The sequence below is a fragment of the Phocoena sinus genome, chromosome 7 (assembly GCF_008692025.1).
Source record: "Phocoena sinus isolate mPhoSin1 chromosome 7, mPhoSin1.pri, whole genome shotgun sequence".
NCBI lineage: Eukaryota > Metazoa > Chordata > Mammalia > Artiodactyla > Phocoenidae > Phocoena > Phocoena sinus.
Window position 1 is genome coordinate 25,035,410 of NC_045769.1, and position 22,351 is coordinate 25,057,760.

Below are 22,351 nucleotides of genomic sequence, written 5' to 3' on the forward strand. Positions count from 1 at the left end.
TTTCTAGTGTCCTCAGTGTTTACTGCATGTATCTTGTCTTAAGTTTGGTGTATACCATGTAACGTACTCAAAGATGTTCATTCACAATTCATTTTTTAACTTTACACACTTATCATAATAGAGTTTTTTCAGTCTATTGAAGATTAGAATTGGTGCATTAAATGGTAGAGTTGGTGCTTTAAATTGTTCAGGTAGTTATGCAAACCATGAGAAGTAATAACTAAAACTCTGACTTCTGGAGGAGAGGAAAGATACATACACACACAACCTAAAAAACACAGATGTGTGTATACACATGAGCTTATATATAAACATTCAAAATCCATCCCCCAAAGATGGCAGATTGAGAACATTTATTAACAAACAGTCTATTTTACCTCAGAACACTAATGAATACACAGCGACACAGTTGATATTGAAAAAGTTTATAATTCAGTACATATTGTTTGTAGTGTATGTTTATAAATGTTTCCGTCTAAGTTGTTTAATATTTTTATTTTAAAAGGTAACATTTTTGAGGGCTTAAAGCATAAGTTTTAATTCTGTAGAAAATTTACTAAGATCAGATTACTTTGTAATACAAAAATATTTTTTAAATAAAATTGTTACTTTTATCATTTGATTTTGATTTACTTCCATATGTAGAAAATAGAGTAAATTATAAATTTGAAAGAAAATCTTGTTTGAGTGAAATTAAATGTATTTGCATGCTTTATATGCCCACAGCAAATGTGATTATTTTAAGTTTATCTCCTTGCTATATGTTTCTGTGGAACCCATGCTTTCTTACTCTCTGTGGTTAGTACATACATTTTATGAATGTAAATGTATGATGTCACTTATATGTGGAATCTAAAGAAGCTGAACTCATAGAAACAAAGAGAAGAATGGTGGTTACCAGGGACTTGGGAGTGAGGAAATGAGGAGATTTTTGTCAAAAAGTGCTAACGTCCAGTTATAAGATGAATACATTTGGGTGTAACATGGTGATTATAGTTAACAATACTGTATTATATACTTGAAAGTTGCTGGGAGAGTAAATCTTAAATGTTCTCACCACACACACACACACACACACACACACACACATAACAATGGTAATCAGGTGATGTTCGCTAATGCTATGGTGGTAATCATTTTGCAATATATAAATGTATCAATACCGCATGTGTACACCTTAAACTTACATAATGTTATATGTCAATTATAATTCAGTAAAGCTGGAAAAAATAAAAGTGAAGATATTTATCAGTGTTTGGGTTATGGGTCTTAATAACATTCAAAATATTTTAATTCAGGGAATTGGAGTAGATTGTTGTGGAAAAGAGTTGAGGGAAATATTGTCATGGTGCATGTCATATAAAGTTTACATAACTTCCCATGTTTTTTCTTGTCTTGGCAGTGTGCGCAGGAACAGAGAATAAGTTGAGCTCTCTCTCTGACCTGGAACAGCAGTACCGAGCCTTGCGCAAATACTATGAGAACTGTGAGGTAGTCATGGGCAACCTGGAAATAACCAGCATCGAGCACAACCGGGACCTCTCTTTTCTGCGGGTAAAGCTGTCTCTTTCTCTTCTTTCTTTGTAAATGCACAGTGGTGTCACAATGCAAAAGACAGACCAGCTTCTTGTACCTGATGGTTATGTTCATCTGCCCTGCCTGGCAGTGTTCATGACTGTAGACATGTAGAAGAGAAGAGATGCCAAGGCACACCCAGGAAAAGAAAAAGAGTACCAATGGCATCATGATTGACACCCTAGTTTAGAACAGTTACTGTTGCCCTAAGATTGATAGAAGATTCTGTCAGGGTGTAGGACATGACTTCTAGCAAGTGTGTCTTTTTCTGAATGGCGGGCAAGAGGAAAACTTTAGGCTGTGGGCTAGGAGCATCAGAGGACAAATCAGATAAGAATTGGTAACTTTAGCTAGTAATCTCCTTTTCTGCCCCATTCTGTCACTTTGGAAATTTTAAACTATTTCATATTACCATAATGAGAGTAATACTGTTAACTTTAGAAGAAAAAATGACATCAGTTTTTGAAAACCAACAAATTATTGAGAGTCATAGGAAATCACAAGTACTTATATAAGTTGATATATGCATGCATATAAACGCACACGTGCATATATGAAGTTACCCAGAGACGAGTCCTTTTACAGACTTGTTTTGGGGGCTCTCATTTATCCTTATTCTGTTAAACCTGTTATTAGTACTTAATGCCTACAGTTTCTTAAGTTTTGCTTCATCCGGAACAGGTATAGGAAAATCTGAACTTCAGAGAGACTTTGACGAAGTGAGATGAGGATGCAGTGTTTTGTGTAACTAATAATTTATTCTTCATAAAATAATTAATAAGATTATTTTAAATAATAGCATCCCTAGAATATATTCAATCTTATTTTCAATATTATTTACAGACTTCTCAGGAGCACTGTCTTATATAAATAAAGATGTAAATAATGTTTTGAATACTGATACAGTAAACTATTTAGTAGATAGTAAATTAGAGAACTATGATACCTTTAATCATTCCATACTTAGATAAGAAGTAAAAAAGTCATTTTTGAAATACTTTGAATGTAATAAAAATGTCTAGACGTGATAACAACCTCAGAAAATGTACCACCTCAAAACTTAAATAACACTATGAGACATGATATCTGCTTTTAAAATGACTATCATACTAGTATTGATATAGGGAATTTCCATATCAAGGTGTTTCCATATAGTATTGTTTGATTGATAGAACTCTAATTCTACAGGTTATGTAGCTTGTATTAGCTATGTTGGTTAATTATGACATCTTTGTTTATCAATAGTAGATAGTAAAAATTTATCTGAAGCCTTGAGTGAGAAGACCTAAAAAGAACTTAGCACTTTTTTTTTTTTCTATTTTGGACTACCGTTTCAAGAAATGAACACATACAAGCTATCCTAGAACAACCTCTTCATAGCAGTGCATCTGAGTATTAGTTATTAAAATTTGTTTGCAAGATTCTAACATGTCTTGATTATTTTCAGATAGAATTTATTCTTCAAAATCAAAATAAAAACTTGATGGTATATGAGCTGATTTGTAGATTTAGTTAGAAATGCCAAGAAACTCAATGATGTTGTAGAAAAGGAAAAGTAAGAGCTGAATTCTAAAACAGAGGAAATGGGTTAAATGGTCTATTAGAACAGAATAATATGAGAAAATTTTAAAAGGCAATCTAAGATGTTAGTTTTTCTTCTTATTCTTTCCTTGCTTTGTTTGCTCTAGATTTCACTGGCTTAACAAAAAATAGCATGAGTACTATGACAGTCTTTAAAATAAATAACATAAAATTGTCTTATTACATATTTTATTATTTTATCATTCTTAATCTCTTATAAGGTAACAGAATGATCAAAAATTGACTTTAGTCAATTTTAATCTTAGAAATATGAAAGTAGCATATAAATCTTTGGGCATCATGGTCTATACCATTGGATATTCTACATTTTTAGGAACTATTCTGAAGTTAAAAAAAAATAAGTTAATCGAATGAACAGATTTGGGAAAGAATAAAATAAAGAGGACCAAGATTTGTACTTGGAGCAAGAAATAAGTTATTTCTTTAAAAAAGTAATTATTGGCTCCTAAGAAGAATCTCTAAAAATTCATATAAACTTTGTACTAACTCATGCACATATCTCAATTTTAATGTTTGTTTAATGATAACTATAATAGGTTTTCTTTTTGTTTTTGACTTACTAATAAGAGTGTATACTTTGTTCCTTTGGAAAATAATCATTTCTAGTAGTGACATGTATTCATTTACCCAGCAAATGGTCTTAGCCCAAGGATACAATAGCAAGTAATCTATTGTTCTTGGTTTCAACAATCTTGCAGTCTTGTAGAGGGTTACAGATGTGTAATACATAATTACTGCATGTATGAGTGTGTGTGCATGTATACATATATATGCACATACAAAATTTTTTAGTTGCCAAGACTGAAATAAGAAGTCAGAATCAGAATGAAAGCATGGTCTTGTATTAATGGTAAGTGTGGGTGCTGGGCAAAGAAAGGAATGGGTAATTCTGAAGGATTCAGGAAAGATTTCATCAGAAACATGCTTAGATTGAGTCATGAGAAAATGAAAAGAGGCTCACAAAGTGGGTGGGTGGGAGGGCATTCCAATGGGAGTAATGTAAGTTAAGGCTTAGAAAGAAGGCCCTAAGTCAGAGTTAATAAATGTGTACCTAGTGTTATTGCTTTAGATACTGGACACATGCATTCAAATGAATCAAACAGGGTTCTTCCTCTCGTGGAACTTATAGTATAGTGTGGATGAAGATAAATTGGGGGATGGAATAAAATATTAAATTGGAGAGATAGAGACCCTTATAATATAGATAAATATCTAGGAAACATCAGCACCCAAATGACAAAGTAGCATTTGGGGATAAGATGGAATAGTCAAGGGAGATTGACAAGTGTTAGTCCAAGAAGTGGTCCTAGGACAGTACTCTCTGGATTCCCATTCTCTGTTTTTTGGTGAGTCCCTGAAAGTTAGGACTATTAGCTGAAATCTGCCTTCTACTGCACTGGATGAGCCATTATTTCTAACTATACCTTAGAATATGCTAAAAGCTCTCTGTTTAATATAAAATTTAATTCCTTCTGATAACTACATTATGGTTCATTTGTGTTTTTAGTAGCTTCCTTCCAAAGTACATAATCTGTTCGATATTGACACATTGCAATAAATAGAGCCCGTATAAAGGAAATCTAGTTATGTTGCATTATGCTATCATTTATGATAAATTTTGAATTGTATGAGTGAATAGTAAACTTTCATTAACTTATCCTATGGATTACATAGCCCTCACATATATTTATAGAACTGTAATTCATTGAGCCGCTTTTTATAGAGATGTGCAATTTCCCTTCCTCTAAGAATGACCCATATCTATAAGGTGTTTAGAAAGACATCATAGATAGGGATTTTAAATTTCATTTTGGAATTTATTTCTGTCTTTAAGAAATTAGTTTTGTTTTAAAAATACTTTCCATCCTTATTTTCGTCTCTACTAGCAAGGTCATAGTGTTTTTTTTGTTGTTCACTTTGTAAGAAACCACTCTAGTTTCTGTGATTCACGAGAGCAGTTTAACCATATACTGTATTTACCTCTTTTACTATCTGAATAGTCAATGTCTAGAATGGTGCCTAAAATGTAGTAGGTTTTCATTAAGTCTTTGTTTAATGGACAAATGTGTTATTCTTAATATTTAATAATACTTAATTATAAATCGCTGTTTTATATGTGGTATGTTCCCTAGATAAATATGTGGGACCCTCCTCATGTTATTTCAGTGTGACAGCTCCACAGGTCACATGTGTGGGCATAAGACACAGTCTGGGTCAATCAGAATCCATTCCCATGAGGATTTGGAATTTTGACTAAGACCATTCAGTTTGTATATTAGTTAGCTTCTTGACCACTTGGGTACCAGAACACAGCTGTTTCTTCCTCATTGTTTGAGTGTCAGAGAGAGCTGTGAAAACAGCAGAATGGAGCCAACACACTGAAAATGACATAGAGACCAGAGAAAGAGATCGTTCACCCCAAATTAATAATGAGGAAGCCATTCATTTCCAGGTTCCAATCTGCTTCTGAAGATTGGTTGCATTACAGCCATTGGGTCAATAGGATACTCTTGGAACTTGATAGTAGCCTTGAAGTGACTTCCCTTTTTTTTCTTAAACTAGATAGGTTTGTTTTCTTTCACTGATACTAAAATATCTTATCTAGTATATCTCCCAAGATCTCAAGAACACAGCAGAAGTGGGCCTTTGAAATTGGATTGAAGATGTGCTTATATATAATCAAAAAAACCCAACAACCCTGTAATGTTTTGTAGATACTTTCTTAATCTTTGTTAGATATATGTTATTAAAATACTTTGAAATGCCTTCTTTCAAGATGGTTTTATTATATCAAACTTGATGCTTATCTCTGTATACACCTTTTAACCCAGCTTTGTTGTAACCTCAAGTTTTTATATTTCTTTTTTGGGAAAAAAAAAATCTAGTTAATGGTACTTAAATTTAGACCCCTGAGACACTGTATAGTTGGCTAGAAAAAGGCCCTAAAACTTACTTACTATGTACTTTATCACCGTCACAAGGTTAAGACTTATAATAGAAAACAGCAAGGCATAAAAATCACAGATTTTGCACTATTGTCTTACACTTTGTGAACTCTCTAAAACAAGATGAAATATAGCAAGTAATGGGAATGAACCATTGGACCTTTTACCCTCATTAAAATTCTTGAGGGTTTCTCTCCTTTGTCATCCATTGGTCTTCATTGCTACTGCTGGCATTCAGTAACTCAGAGCTTCTAACAAGGTGCCTAACCTGCTAGCTTTTGTACTTTAAATTTATTTTCTCTGTTTTATATATTCACTTTAAGCAAATAATTTTTAAGTGCCAAATAAGTGTAAAGCAGTGTGATGTATAATGTAGAGTATATATAAGGAATGTTAATACCTATCTTCAACCATTGTTATAATAGGTAATCACTTTTAATCTGTGGCTTGAATTTAGTTGTTTGCAAATTGTTTTTGAAAAAGTGTATGTTAAGAAGAGATGAAGAGATACATTTATTTAACAGTTGATCCATTGACCTGGAATACTACAATGCCAGTAATTCATTGGACTTCTGTGTGCTGCAGTCTAGAAACCTTAAATCTTAATGATTAAACATGTCTTTTATTACTGAAAAATAAATAAAATAAATTGATACATTAAGATATCTTTTCAAAGAGCAACATTAATATTCTGTTATTGGTAGCAAAAGGCAATGACTTTGAAAGAGTAAGAAAGTATAGTGTTTTAAAGCAAAAATCTTTTAAAAGCATCTACTCTCAGATAATGAATAAGACATGTTGCAATGGGAATGCAACAAATTTTGAAAAAAACAAGTCTTCTTTTATTGTATATTTGACAGAGCTATAGGGAGTTTTTTGAGTATATGAGAAACAGTGCCATCTAACACTCTATTTTTGAAAAATAAAACATGTTGTTTCTTTATAGAAATCATATAAATAGTTCATTTTTTCTTTACTAAAGAAAAGTCCTATTCTTAAATTCAAATATTATCTTTTTTAGTTAATAATATTTTATAATGCTATGGACTTATAATCCTCTTTTATTTTATATATATTATATATATGTGTATATATATATATATTTTTTTTTTTTCTTTTTTCATGTATGAGGATGTTGCTTTTTCAACCACTCTCCATAGGACATGAAATTTGCATCATTTTCCCCGTGCTGGTAATGGACCTATTATACATTACTTCATTTTCATACTTATGCATAGTTACTCTTCTAAGGACAAATATTTGCAGAAAGGCAGATAAATCTGCAAATAAGAGACTGCAAGATGCAGACTGGCTCACTGGAACCTAAGACCTTGGCTTCATCAGCATGGTTTTGTTACAGTAAATCAAGGATGATGCTTGGCAATAATGAGTTTCAGGTTGCAACAAGCAACCCTGCTTTTGCCTATTTCATAGCTGTTTCCAGTAAGAATGAACAACTAGTCATGCTCAATATAAAATCCTGAAATATTTACATTTCAGCCCACTTCTAGCTTCAGGACCTACCTTTTATTCTCCTCTGGCAGTTCAAAGCAGATGACTAAAATTAAATCCAACAGTGTATGGTGGAGGTTTGTATTTGTTTTGTGTTTCAATATCCTACTCACTCACATTGAACTCTGCCTGTGCTAAACTTTCTGCTGTGTAGTATGGTTTAGCAAAACCCTACACTGAAAAATTCATTCTTAAAATAGATAATTTACAAAATACTTTATTTCTTTGGGTTAGAAAATGCTTTATTGAATAGTTTGCTTAAATAGTAGCTATCGGGAATTCCCTGGTGGTCCAGTGGTTAGGACTCCGTGCTTTCACTGCCGAGGGCACAGATTCTTTTATATAGGGTGTGACTATAAAAAAAAGAAAAAGTAGTAGCTATCACTGCCTATCCATGTTTGTTTTTAGATCATTACATACCAGATAGAATGACTTGTGTGAGATTGTGTTGGAAAGATTGATTGGAATCAAGATGAGAAAAGTAGTGATATTCTAGAATCATTAAAAATTGAAGAGGAAAACACCATTTAAATTAAACATCTATGGCATAGTAAAGGTGGGTCCACATGTATTATATTCACATTTACCTAAAATATGAGGGCAACATTTTCTAAATCAGCATATCTATTTCAATTGTACACATATTTTAATTGGATTATATAGAAAGGGAGAACAAGCCTGAATTTAAGTTTTCCTGAATAGCTTTGTAAGATAAATAAGTGATATATTTGTAACTCCATTAAATGGTGGACAAATAAGATTCCTATATCAAGTATTTGTATCCTATAACTATTTTCTCATTTAACAAAATATTGTTTTGTTTTGTTTTGTTTTCTGTGTCCCTACTTGGGACAGAGGGCAAGAAAAAACTATGAAGCACAACATTCAGAATACTTAGAACTAACTATCATGAGGTTCAAAGAAATTGCGCCTTCAAGAAATACATGTCAGCTAAACAAGCAGTGAAGTAAGATACGGTGTTATAACTTCTTATTTTCTCTTTCTGTTTGAATTTTGTGTAAAACTACATTTGTGGTAAAATATAACATATTTGCTGTCTTTAGTTGATGAAATCTTAGCTGGGTGAGATAGAGAATACTAAAAATGAAGTTGAGAGAATAGTATTTTAAGATGTTTGTTGGGCCAAAGCAGACATTCTGGGTTAAATGAAATTTTCGAATCTTTGATAGTTTCTGAAAGCTATTTCTAGGACTGTTAAACATACTACATATGCAATTTTATACGCATATATTTACAGCTGGCTCTTAAATTGAAACTTGATTTTGTACTAAATCTAATCATAGAACTTGTATTGCAATTGAAAAAGCTGTGCAATTTACACTTGGCCTGGAAAAATATATCTTTTTTCTCAGAGGTTAAATACTATTTAATCTGAAAATATACACTGATTCAAAATCCTGACGCATTTCAGCAGTTCTACGTGAAAAATCAAAAGATGAAATGTGTCTATATTCTCACTTTGGCTGTTATATAAGCATATTTCTGAAACTTTTTTCTTAATCATTTAAGTGAAATATTAAATAATATATATATATGACAGTTTTCTCTATATCTTAAAAATATTAAAAACAAAATAAATTCCATAGTATCTATTTAAAAAATGTACATTTAGTAGAAACTGAATATTTGAAGGAGTATGGGAAAATAGAAATAAGAGATAGAACAGTATAATTTATAATTCTGTTACATATACAAGCATATATATTATAAATATAAATTAGTGACAATTCATACATATATATAAATATTAATGAGCCATTATTTTCTAGGACTGAGTCAAATTAGTGTAAAATACTAGCCCTATATAATGTTTCTAAGAGAATATTATTCAAAATGAAACTGCTTAATAAAAGATTTTTTTTAAAGTCCCTACATTGTAATGCATTTTCCAGGAAAAAAAAATGCCCTTGTTGCAAATATACTTAAATTAAAAATGAATTTATTAAGATGCTGAGCAAATGCAGAGGTTTTTAAAATATTTTTGGAGGTTGTGGTATTTAAATTTGGCTTAAATGGTGAGTATAATTAATTTACAGGCTTGTCTCAACCTTAATTAGAGAAAAATGCAAATAACAAACCCATCTCACTATGATTCTTAGATACTCTTTGCTCAGGGGAATTGAGTGTATAAAGGTTATTTCTTCACCTTTTTTATTTATAAGTAGCAAAGACCTTGGTTCAAAGAGAGAGAACAAATGATATTTATTTGAGTTTTTAAAACTAACTAGGAGCGTTTTGGCAGTGGGCTACCTTTTAATTCTAATTTCCAAACACTGGAATATAATCAAATAAAACTTTTTTAAAAGAAATTCATAATTATGTACATTTTCATTAGCTTTATTTTTCTCCAATTCTTTTTTTTTTTTTTTTTTTGGTGGTACGCGGGCTTCTCACTGTTGCGGCCTCTCCCATTGCGGAGCACAGGCTCCAGACGCGCTGGCTCAGCGGCCATGGCTCACGGGCCCAGCCGCTCTGCGGACATGTGGGATCTTCCCTGGACCGGGGCACGAACCCGTGTCCCCTGAATCGGCAGGCGGACTCTCAACCACTGCGCCACGAGGGAAGGCCTTTCTCCTTTTGTAAGTGATGAAATGTAGTGACTTTTTCAGAACCGCACAGCTAAGCCAGAATTTTGACCCAGTTCTTTCACCTCAGAGTTCAGACATTTGCACCTTGTCTTGCTACTGCCCACTATTTACCAAAGCTGTTACTTAGAGAGAACAGGTTTTTAGAAAACTTGAAACAAGGGAAATAGATTTTTATAGAAAAAAAAGTTTTGTTTTAAATTTCAGAACTAGATTGATTGTGGCAGAAGATGGGGCTTGGGAGAGCCACTGTGGTTGGGGACCCTGAACAGACCCAGTCTTAACTTGGTGCAGGTAGCTGATAGAATGAGGAAAGCCCTACAAAAATGTTTTGAGACAAATTTATCTACTTCACTATTTAGATTTTATAATAAAAAAATATTCACTTAGCACATCTTTATTGACTGCCAATTCTTACTAAGTTGTTGTACTGTGTTTTACAAAGAAGTATAGAACTATAAGTTAACAGTTCCTAGCCCAAACCTTATAAATGCTGAAAAAGTAGTACAGGTAGTAAATGTCACAGACATTCCCAGAATGGACTCTAGCCCCCATAAGATCAAGGACTACATTTTGTCCTTCTTTATGTTTCCGGCACCTAGCACCCTGCCTGGCACACACACAAAAATGAATAAGATAAATAATGGATGATTGAATATTATGTATTTAGATGTGTTTGGGGCAGGTGTCACAAAAAGATTCATAGAATTGGTTTCCTGTTCCACATATAAGGAGCTTGGAAGTCACCACTCTGTCCTAACAATAAATAAAAATGCTGAAGAGACTGAAAATTCAACAACTCTTCAGGGGCACCCAGTCATAGGGGAGCCTCCATAATACTGTGGGATTTACCTCCAGAAGTTCAATGAATTTCCACAGTAAATGTGGGAGAAAAATCCCCTTAGGCTTCTGGCAGAGAGAGGGGAAAAGGAACTATTTTGAAATGCAGGTCATGCTTCTTAAAAGGCCTGCCCTCAGGGGAAATTAGTTAACTAGAGCCTAACCTGCTAGGTATTATCAGAGCGTTACTGACCCCGGGAAGGGAAATACCCAACTCCACCCCAGTCTAGCCATCCTGTCCCACCAAAAGGGGGAGATAAAAAACCGAGAAACACTTGTGGAGTTCGCAGTTCAGAGGCATAGGCTCACTAAAAGACTGAGATCTAATCATAGGACTATAGAACACTTCCTGTCTCCTCACCACATTACTAAAGGCCTACTTACACCACCTCCTTTTATATATCTAGCACACCATGCCTGACTGTCAAGAAAAAATTCCAAAGCATACCAAAAGGCAAAAAACACATTTTGAAGATGCAGAACAAGCATCAGAACCAGACATGGCAAGTATTATCAGACCAGGAGTTTAAAACAACTGTGATTAATACGCTATGTGCTCTAGTAGATAAAGTAGACAGAATACAAGAACAGATGGTCACAGTAAGCAGAGAGATGGAAATATTAAGAAAGAACCAGGGACTTCCCTGGTGGTCCAGTGGATAAGACTCTGCGTTCCCAATGCAGGGGGCCTGGGTTTGATCCCTGGTCAGGGAACTAGATCCCACGTGCATGCTGCAACTAAGAGTTTGTATACTGCAACTAAGAGTTCGCATGCCGCAACTGAGTACGCACGCTGCAACTAAAGATCCTGCGGGTCGCAACTAAAACCTGGCATGGCCAAAATAAATAAATTAAATAAATCAATATTAAGAAAAATGAAAGAAGCAAAAAGAGATGCTAGAGATCAACAAACAAACAAACCAAAAACAATGTGACTGAACTGAAGATTGCCTTTGATGGGCTTATTAGTAGACTGGGCATGGCTGGGGAAACAATCTCTGAGTTAGAGGATATGTCAGCAGAATCCTCAAAGACTGAAAAGCAAGGAGGACAAAGACTGAAAATACAGAGCAAACTATCCAGGGACTGTGAGACGGCTATATGATTCCAACTACATGACATTTTGAAAAAGGCAAAACTGTGGAGATAATAAATAAATCAGTGGTTGCTAGTGCAACCAGGAGAGGTAGGGAGAGATGAATAGGCAGATCACAGGGGATTTTGAGGACAGTGAAAACACTCTGTATGATACTATAATGATGAGTATTGTACTTTAGTATACTTTTATATACTTTTATAATTATGTCATTATATCTTTGTCCAAACACATGGAATATGAAACACCAACAGTCAACCCTAAGGTAAATTATGAACTTTGGAAGATTATATGGGATGCTGTAGGTTCATCCTTGGTTTAAAAAAAAGAAAAAAAAACATTCTGTGAGTAATATTGATAGTGGAGGAAGTTATGCATGTGTGGAGGCAAGGGATATATAAGAAATCTCTGTCTCCTGCTCATTTTTGTTGTAAACCTAAACTTCAGACAGAAAATAGTACATAGAGTCTTTTAAAAAATTCGTAGAGGAAATAAAACTTGTTAGTTGTGAAAAAATAATAAGAGTTATAAAGAGTTATAAAAGAATAGAGGAAATGGAGAAGGAATTCTAGATGTACTTTTACTTGGAAAATTTCCTCCATTTTTTAATTCAGTATACAAATGTGGAGGCTAAAAAAGAAGAATTATTTTGTGCATAGGGGAAGGATTTGAGATGCAACAGAAATATGGAGGTGGTAGGATGTTAAGGTAGGAAAGGGAGACAGGACCAAATTGTGGTGAGCCTTTAAGACAAGACCAGTTGGGGCTTCCCTGGTGGCGCAGTGATTAAGAGTCCGCCTGCCGATTCAGGGAACATGGGTTCGTGCCCCGGTCCGGGAAGATCCCACATGCCGCGGAGCGGCTGGGCCCGTGAGCCATGGCCTCTGAGTCTGTGTGTCCGGACCCTGTGCTCTGCAACGGGAGAGGCCACAACAGTGAGAGGCCCGAAGAAAAGACAAGACCAGTTATTAACATGAAAGTATTATTTGGGGAACTCAATCTTGTGACAGTATGGAGTTATTTCGATATCTGAAGTTTTGATTATTAGGTTGATGAGAGCCTGGAACCAGTTGGTTGCTGTGACAGTTGAAAGCATGAGATACATTCAATAATCATTGTGAAGATAGATTTAATAGGACTTAATGACTAACTGAATATAGAGGTTGTGGGTGAGAAGTATACAAAAAGACTCTGAGATCTCAAATTTAGGTACTTAGGCAAATGTATTGTCCTGGATGTAACAGGGACAAAGGAAGGAGAGCCAGTTGTTGTTGCCAAAGATATCTGGTGGCAGCTTTCTTGAATTTCTATCAGTTTTTCAGGAAGACTTTCTCAATGGAAATGTGCTTTGCATCCCAACTAAGGTACACTGTCAGAACTCAGTCAAATGTCGGCTAGGAGAATAGCCAGAGAATGGAAGTGTTAGTAAAGCATTTATCAAGAAAACTTTCATTTGCAAAGACTAGGTGACTGCTGCATTTATTTCAAACTCTGCAATTAGGTTCAGCAAATAAGAAGTTAAGCTCACCAAATGATTAGTTGCACTTAAGCCTTTGGGGACAATAACCTAGTTGTTAAGTGCTTGGCTTAACCTTGTGTTTGTTGAATGTAATTATAACACATTTAGAATCAAGATGGGAAGCTGCAGTTTTATTTCAGGAACTAATTTGAAAGCCTTCCTGGTGACAAAATTCACAGATAACTCTGCTCTGGAAAAGTCCCATTTTGATTTTCCTTCTTATCAGTTAAACAACAATCAGATGTCAATGGAGTGTGACTTAGTTGGGCATTTTGTCCTCAGTTATTATGTTTCAGTGAGACAGTTGCAACAGCATCTGCTTTATTATTCCCCATGAAGCAGGATGTAGGGAAGGTGTGAGCACTCATGGGGTCAGCAATCAAATGTCCTTCCTAAGGAAGCAGAGGGAAAAAGTTAACTAATGTGTGATGCAAATAGAGAGGAATATGGTAAAAGGAAAGAAGTTGTGTTCTTTACAAAGGGATAGACCATATTAAAAAGCTTAGAAGAAAAGAGGAGTAAGCAATAAATAAAATCTGGGGACAGGGTGGATTTTGGTGAGCTGAGAGGAAGCCAGAAGTACAGGAATATACTAATAAGTAAAGCATGTGTTAAATGGACTCCACTGTGCTTTCCAAATTGCTTAGATCTTTAATATTTTGAGTGGGAGAGCTTCACCTTAAAAAACATTGACTCCTCTATTCAAGATTTATAAGGCACTTTTTGCCTTGGTATCTACGTGTTTATGCACAATGTGTCTTTTTAATTGAGTGATTCTCACTGCCCCTGTGAAATAGCAGGACACTTCCGTTTTACTGATGAGGGCACTGAGACACAGAAAGGTTAACTGACTTGTTCAGGTCATGCATCAGTAGCTGACAGACCTTAAACTCAGAACATTCTGAAGAGAATCACTTAAGAACTCATAACAAAGTTTACCTTTATAGATAATTAAACCCCATTAATGTCTTCTACATTTCCATCATAGAACTCATAACTATATCTGTGGCTAACTGAAAAGGAAACTTCGAAATGAATTGTCACAATATGTTCTCCAACAAAAATAGATCTAGTCTTTATGATATTTAATTGTTTAACCATGTCATGTGCTTTAGTGCCCTCCCTCAGTATACATGTGAGAAAAAAAAAATACGTATCCTGCTAGCATAAATACTGCTAAAAGGATAATCTAATTCATTGGTCAGTAAGCTGCTCAGCACAGATTCAACAACATTTTTTTAAACTGCATTTGGACTATTATGTTCAGATAAATGCCCTAAGTTTAAGGATATAATTGACTGGCTTAGATCGTGTCTATAATAGGCATTTGGGACAGTATGTTTCCAGAAAGCCATGCCTCAAAAGTAACAGCTGAAAGAAGTGGGTGTGTTGACCCTGGTGAGGAAAGGATGAAAGAAAAACATGGTAATTGTTTTCAGATATTTGAAGGGCTCTCATAGAAAAGGGAGTGGCTTAGTTTTGAGTTGTTCCAGAAGACAGAATTAGGCAGAAGTTAAAAGGAGACAGATTTTAGCTTAAAATAAAAATTTTGCTAACAATTAGAGCATTCTAACAATATAATGGGGTGCTTTGTTAGATGGGGAAAATAGACAGAACCCTTAATTGAACACCTTGTATATTCCAGGCACTGGGCCATTGGTACCATACAGCAGCAAAAAAGAGAAGATGAATTTAAAGAGCCTGGCATATTGTAGGCACCCAGTGAATGTTATTTAATTCTCTTACCTTCCCTGAGTGTTTCTTACTTTATATTCATGATAATACAATGACATTGCCATTATTATCAACATTTTGCAGAGAAGGACAGAGTCTATCAAAGTCAAACACAGCAAAAAGGGGGATGTAGCCAAGACATGAATCCAGATCTCTGTCTCCAAATCTCACATCCATTCAACTGTAAAACACTGTCTCCATCATAAAATTCTGCCTTTTCCGTGGAGGATACTCAGTCAAGATTTTTCAGGAAAGGAGGGACAGGGTTTTGTGCATTGGGTAGGAAGTTGGTAGAAAACACGTTGTAGGCTTTTTTTTTTTTGAATCTTCCATTTTCTTGGAGAGTGATGCTACTTCCCCAGAAGATACTCTGTGCTGTTCAATTATACTTTGACTTCTCAAAAGGCAGATAGTAACATTTCTAACCTTCCAGTGATAGATTTAGTGCAAGGTGTTTGTGCATAGCTGATGTGATTCTAGAATCATAGCTTTATCCGAAATCGTCTTCTGATTTTCCTTTATAATTTATTTATTTTTACTTAGGTTCCAACCAACAGGGATTTGAAGAGTGTTATAGTATGGTGTAGAAAATACTAGCATGGCCCCTGAACACACTACTTATCTTTCTCTAAAATTTCATTCCTTTGGTTTTAAATGCTTTTCACTTCTTAGAGCCTTTATTAAAATGCTAAGATGCTTGACTTGGGTGGTTTGTCTTGGGAGGGTTAAAACTTATTAGCTACCATCTCAGCTATAGATTTCGTCTTGACTAGAGTTGGTCCACATTTCATGGATCATTCTTGACTAGCAGTTTTCCTGGTTGAATGATGACTCAGAAAGCATCTAGATCTACCCCCGGAGCTGCTTTTGGGTACCCTCCATGTAAATCTCATGTCACTCTTGCTCTTGCTGTGCCTTTATTCTTTCCTGCTTAAAACTTATATATTCATGATTCACTTCTGCCACAGTGCTTATTTCAAACAGTTAATGGACAAACAGAAAACCTAGATTCTAAACTCTCTAATGATGTAATCCAGTGCAAATTATTTAACTCTCTGAGTTTCCTATTTCTCTTTTGTAAAATGAAAATATTAGATTAAGACAGTATTTTACAGCTTTAGTCATATTAAAATGTCTTCATAATTTTTGTCCTACCCACCTGAAACTGTACTTACTTTCTTTTAATTTTTTATTGAATCATTTTTCTACATAAATATATTTTAAAATTAAGTTAAATATTACTACTAAACATGAAACTCCAAAATCTTCAACAAAAATGTAAAATAATAAAACATTAATGCAAGAAAAAACATGACTGACAAAGACTCAGAGCCTGAGGATTTCTTTTTCTCTCCTTTAGGAAAAGACAATAGCCAAGAGTTAGAGATTTGTTAAAGATACAGAGACACCACACTGGGACTTTTTCTTTGATGTAATCAGAAGGAAGAATTTTCACACAATGTGATTCAGTGCTATTTAATGGACTCTGTGTACCTGAAATTATCTTGTTTACCACACTTTGGGAAACATTGGACTCTAATGCACATGGTCTCTAAGCTTGGAAAGAGCATGATCTGGCAAACTAATTTATAACGAGGCTCCAACAAGGGAGTGAATTTTTTCATATTGGATTTTCCCCACGAACTTTAAGTTTACTGGATTCTACTGGAGGAGGAGGAGATATTTCGGGGCCAGTGGCATTACCAGAAGTCATCTGAATTGTATTTCTTAGGGAATTTCTAATGGAGTACTCTAGTTCCAAGGTATTTTGAGAAATATTATCTTTTTGGAACACAGAGGATTTTGGTGTCTGATAAATTCTACTTATTTGATCTTGAACAAATTCCTTAACCTTTTTTATCCTCAGTTTCTTCTTGCAATAAGAATGCCAACATCCACAGGGGCGACAAATGCCGTGCTAAAATGTAGAGAATCTACCATATTTCCTGGCATATAACAGAATTTCAAAAATATAATTCTTTACCTAACATTGAAGTCAAAATTTTCTAGCAAAGTGCAGTTCCACTTGATTTCTGCTTTTTAAATATCTTGTTATCATATAGAATGTGTGTGACATTAGATATGCCTTATAGTGTTGTGGTTAAGTTCATGGACTCCAGAGTCAACAGCATGGTTTGAACCCTCGTTTATGGGCCCATTGAACTTGGGCAAAATATTTAACTTCATCTGAAAAATGAAATTTAATAGCACCTATCTTTTGGGTTGTAATGAGTTTTAAATGAGTTAATACAAGCAAAGTGTTAAGAACATTAACAGTCATATATTGAGCACTCCATAAATGTTTAATGATTAAGATCTCTAATGACGTTTTAAAAAGTAAAATGATTTTTAGAGAAAAAATATTTCCAAGAAATATTTCATTGACTTATTATCTTTCTAGTGGACAAACAAAAGTTGCTTTAAAGTTAAAATATCAGAACATTAAAAAGCACAAAAAGAAAAGGAAAGAAAAGAAAAGAATCCCTAAACAAGCTCTTTACTGAGTTAGCACTGCATACCAATCTTTGGTACGCAGGCATGGAATATAAAAAAGGTTAATATTCATATGTTTTCAATTGGTATTTTCACTAAGATTAAAAAAATATTGATTCCGGACTTCCAGTGGTTAAGACTGTGCTTCCACTGCAGGGGGCACAGGTTGGATTCCTGGTTGGGGAACTAAGTTCCCATATGCCATGCTGCATGGCCAAAAGACTAAATAAGTAAGTAAGTAAGTAAATAAATAAATAAAATGAGAATGTTTAAACAAACCAAAAAAACCCAGCTTTCCTTTTAAAAAAAATTGATTCACCATTCTCTTAAACTCTATGTATATTCTTAAATAAAACAAGGCAATCATTTAATTAGACCCTTTAATCTTTTGGGTTGTAGCAAATAGAATACTGATATGATCAGGATTTTGCTTAAATTTGGTTACATTTTTAACCAAAAACTGTTGTTCTCCAAATGAAGTTTATATTTAGCATGCCTCATACATTTCTATTCTCTTTATATATTCTATTCTCTCTATATATAATTCTAATAAGAAATCACATAAATTATTTGGTAAATTCTTATTTACCATGTTATTTTGTAAAGAATTCTAGAGTATGGACTGTTGATAGATAATTTTCAACATAGTAACCTTGACATATTTAATTTTTCTCTGATATTTTTAAAGCAAAATAGCCAAGAAACATAGTTAATGCTCAGGTTTCTTTGTAATTCAAGTCTCCAACTTTCCTGTTCAATAAGCACATTTTTTATATTTTTGTCATTAGAGAAAAGATGAAAGGACAGATAGATGGAAGAAAGAATTGAGAGAAAAAATAAGAGGTGAAATGGAAAAGAAAAAGGGGGAAGGAAAAGGGGAAAGAAAAATGGGAAAAACATGGGAAGGGAAGTGAAGATAGGCAGGCCAGGCAATAGAGGCCCCCCACATGATTTTCCATGGTGCTTTTGAAAGAGAGGAGATAACGGCAATCGTGATCCAGCAGGCTATGCTGCTCTTTACCCAGAGTGACTCTACTTTTATCTGTCTTATGTGTTAGAGTTTTCTAAATAAGGTTTTATTTGAAAAGAGGGTCTCTGCAGTTAAAGTTTGCAAACTTCTAAGGTCTTTGTCAGCAGCTCCGAGTTGCGCTCTTTGTTGCCTGGACATCGGGGAAGTGGTGGGGAAACTCTTCTCCAGCAATCCACTACAGCATCCACCAGTGTCAAGGGAGATAGATCTACACAGGTCTCAGTTGTGCACCTCGGTGGACAATTAGAACCTGAAGACGCTGTCAGCTCTACTGGTCTTCAGCAATAAGTGTTAGAGAATGTGTAAATTCTCTCTGTTTCTTTGAAAACTCCAGAAGCTACAAAACAAATTGCCCACATATCAAGTTATCTTGGATCTTTTCTTCCTGGAGAACAGCCTGATGAGGAGAGGAAAGATGAAAAGACTGTGTGTCAGCATCTTTATTTCCCTTGAGCAAAGCAGGATTACATAATTCTGCAGGTGGATGGTCAGACAAGCTCTGGGAATCAGTCTGTCCCTTTGATTAAGACTAGTAGCTTGATATTTTTATACTACTAAAATATGAAACTATAAGTATGTCTTACTTTATATGTGTTTCCCAACCTTAAGAATATCATAGAGTAATGAGGAAGAACATATATATTTACCCCTAATTTAAAACATGTTTAATAAAGTAAAATTTCAACCCTCATGGCAGAGGACATGTTTCATCCAGTATATAATTCTGTCACCTTTAGGGATGAAAATGTAAATCAAAGTTTACATCAAACAAAAACAAAATCAACCAAAGTCAAGAATATTCTTTATTCTTTACTGTTTTCTCAGGTTATTAAAAGAATGGACATTTTTCATTTTTAACCTTATCTCAAACATAGATCATTATGAATCTACAGTGCTAAGCAGTTATTCTCTATACATATTTCTATATGCATGTATTATATTTTAATAACAAACATCTAATGGGGAAATCCAGGTGAATGGTGAAGTACAATAATTTATTTTATTACTTGAACATGTATACAGCAGTACTGATAAATTGTATTGCTTATTTTCAAAGTTAGTAAAAACATACCACATGGACACACACCAAATTAGGTTGATTTTGAACAATATATCCTGTTATGTTCCAGACATTGTGTTAGGTGGTAGGGTTACCAAGATGAACAGTTCTTTGAACTTGAGAGCTCACAGTGCAAGGAGGGAAACAGAAATCAATCAAGTTTTTATAATGTGATATGATACTAACTGTATAGAGGTGTGAATGAAGTGCCTCGGAAGCATGAAATAGGGCTAGGAAAGATCCACAAGTCTGACTGTGTAATAAGCGATAGTATAGTCCTCCATATATTGCATTTCTAGATCAAAGGAAATCACCCTTTAACTGTTTTTGATTGGCTAATTCCTTACCAATTCTTAAGAATCACTCAGTGCTGGAAAATGAACCATGACTTGCCTTTAAGCATAATTATCCAGCTCTTTTTTGTGTTGTACAGAGAGAGCAACATGTACTCTTTAAAAATATAAAATTTATTCGCAAATGACACTGAATCTATAATAGTCCATAAGTCTTTACCTTTTGCAAAGTTTCCCCTTTAAATCATGTAATTATTATTTTCAAATGGAAATGTCTTTTTAACTTAAGAAGTAGAAGAGATGCATTGAAAAAAAAAAAAGAAACATCAAGTTGTGAAACATAGGAAAAGTAGTCTTCCCTCCCCTATGTAACAACCACTTTATTCCTTATACACCTCAGAAATACCTTTCAAGTGTGGCGTATATCCACTCAGAATTATTTTTATCTTTTTATTACAAAAGAGAGAAGCCTGTTGGTCACAATCCAGATATGCCAGAATTTAAAAATATGCACAGAATTTTGAAGACTTATTAAAAAATAATATAAAATATCTCATTAATAATTTTATATCAATTGCATATTTGAGAGATAATTTTGATATATTGTATTAAAATCATATATATTATTAAAATTAATTTTACCTGTTTCTTTTTACTTATTTAAATATAGGTAGGAGAAAATTTTAAATTTCATATGCAGCTTGGAGTTTTGACTCACATTACATACATTGGACAATGCTGGTCTAGAAGGAGAAGAAATTCTTCTCAATATGATTGCCCTTTCAGCTTACCTGAAAGTGAAGAATAGAGTAATGAACTTCTGAGGCAAAAGTAACAGAGTGTGTAAAGCTTGAAGGCAAGAAGAAAGCTAGGCAATTTCAGATAACTGAAAGGAATTGAGTATTCAGTGTGGGTAAAGTTTCTGGAAGAGAAGCAGACTGGCAAGTTCTATATATCATATATTGAAATAAATGGGTGGGTGGATGGGTGAATAAATGGATGGATGGGTGGGTGGGTGAATGGGCTGGCAGATGGATGAATGGATAGAGAGACAGAGACAGAGGGAGAGACATAAAATTGCTGTGTGGAGTACAGAAGTAGAGAGAAGCAAAAGTTGAAGCAGAAATACTGGTTAATTTGTTGCAGAAGTCTAAGCAGAAGATAATAGTGGCTTGGATAATGGAAGATATTGTCATTTTGAAAGGAGTGAACAGATTTGAAACATGGTTGGGAGATAGAATTAATAATATTTGCTGTTGAGTGTAGATGTTGAGGATGAAGACAAAGATAGAAGGGTAACCTTGTAGAAGAGGTTCCATTGACACTAAGTTGGAATTGATGGCAGCGATAGTTCAGTTTAGGAATTGTTATATTTGGGATACCAGTAGAGCTTTCAAAGTGAGATATTATATCAAATTGGTTTTTGTATTATTACTTATGATGTTTAAATCATGTTTGTATAATGCCTAATAGTATGCCCTCTGCACATGTTTAGTAAGTGTTAATTGTCTAGAGAAGCACATGATATTTTAGAATGAACATATATAACATAAGAGAAAAAAGAGGACAAATTCTCCCTTTGAAAAAGAATCTTTTTTGTTATAGACCAAACGATTCCTGAAGATGAAAATGACCAAAAAATTAAAATTAACACCAATGTTGTTTTTAAGCTATCAACACCTAATAGTCAAAGAGATAAAATGGCAAAAAGTTAGTTTAATTTATTGAAATCCAAAATGATTTAATTTTAGAAGCAAATTGATTGGATTTTTAATCAGCACAAATAAGAAACTGAAAAATCAATAGAAAAATGAATTATCAAAAAGTAAAGCAGAGATAGACAAAATAAAAAATTAAGAAAATGACCAGTGGTAAAGAGCAAAGATACATTTTTAGAGGAAGACAGAATTCGTAACATTAATTGATCTAACCAGATCTTTCTCTGTTTTCAAAATCTACTCTGTTTTCTCTAAGAAGGCAAGAAATAAGGGCAAGTTCAGAGTGCACAGTTCTATATATGTCATTAATTTGAGAAGGAAATTATCA

The 22,351-nt window shown here is 34.0% G+C and overlaps 1 protein-coding gene across 1 annotated transcript in view; it reads left to right on the forward strand.

The window, feature by feature from the left end:
* ERBB4 (erb-b2 receptor tyrosine kinase 4) overlaps positions 1–22,351 on the forward strand; it is a 1,120,642-nt gene that overhangs the window by 431,960 nt on the left and 666,331 nt on the right. The window contains exon 2 of the mRNA XM_032638162.1: positions 1,403–1,554. Within this exon, the coding sequence (XP_032494053.1) occupies positions 1,403–1,554 (152 nt within the window). The remainder of the gene's footprint in view (positions 1–1,402; positions 1,555–22,351) is intronic.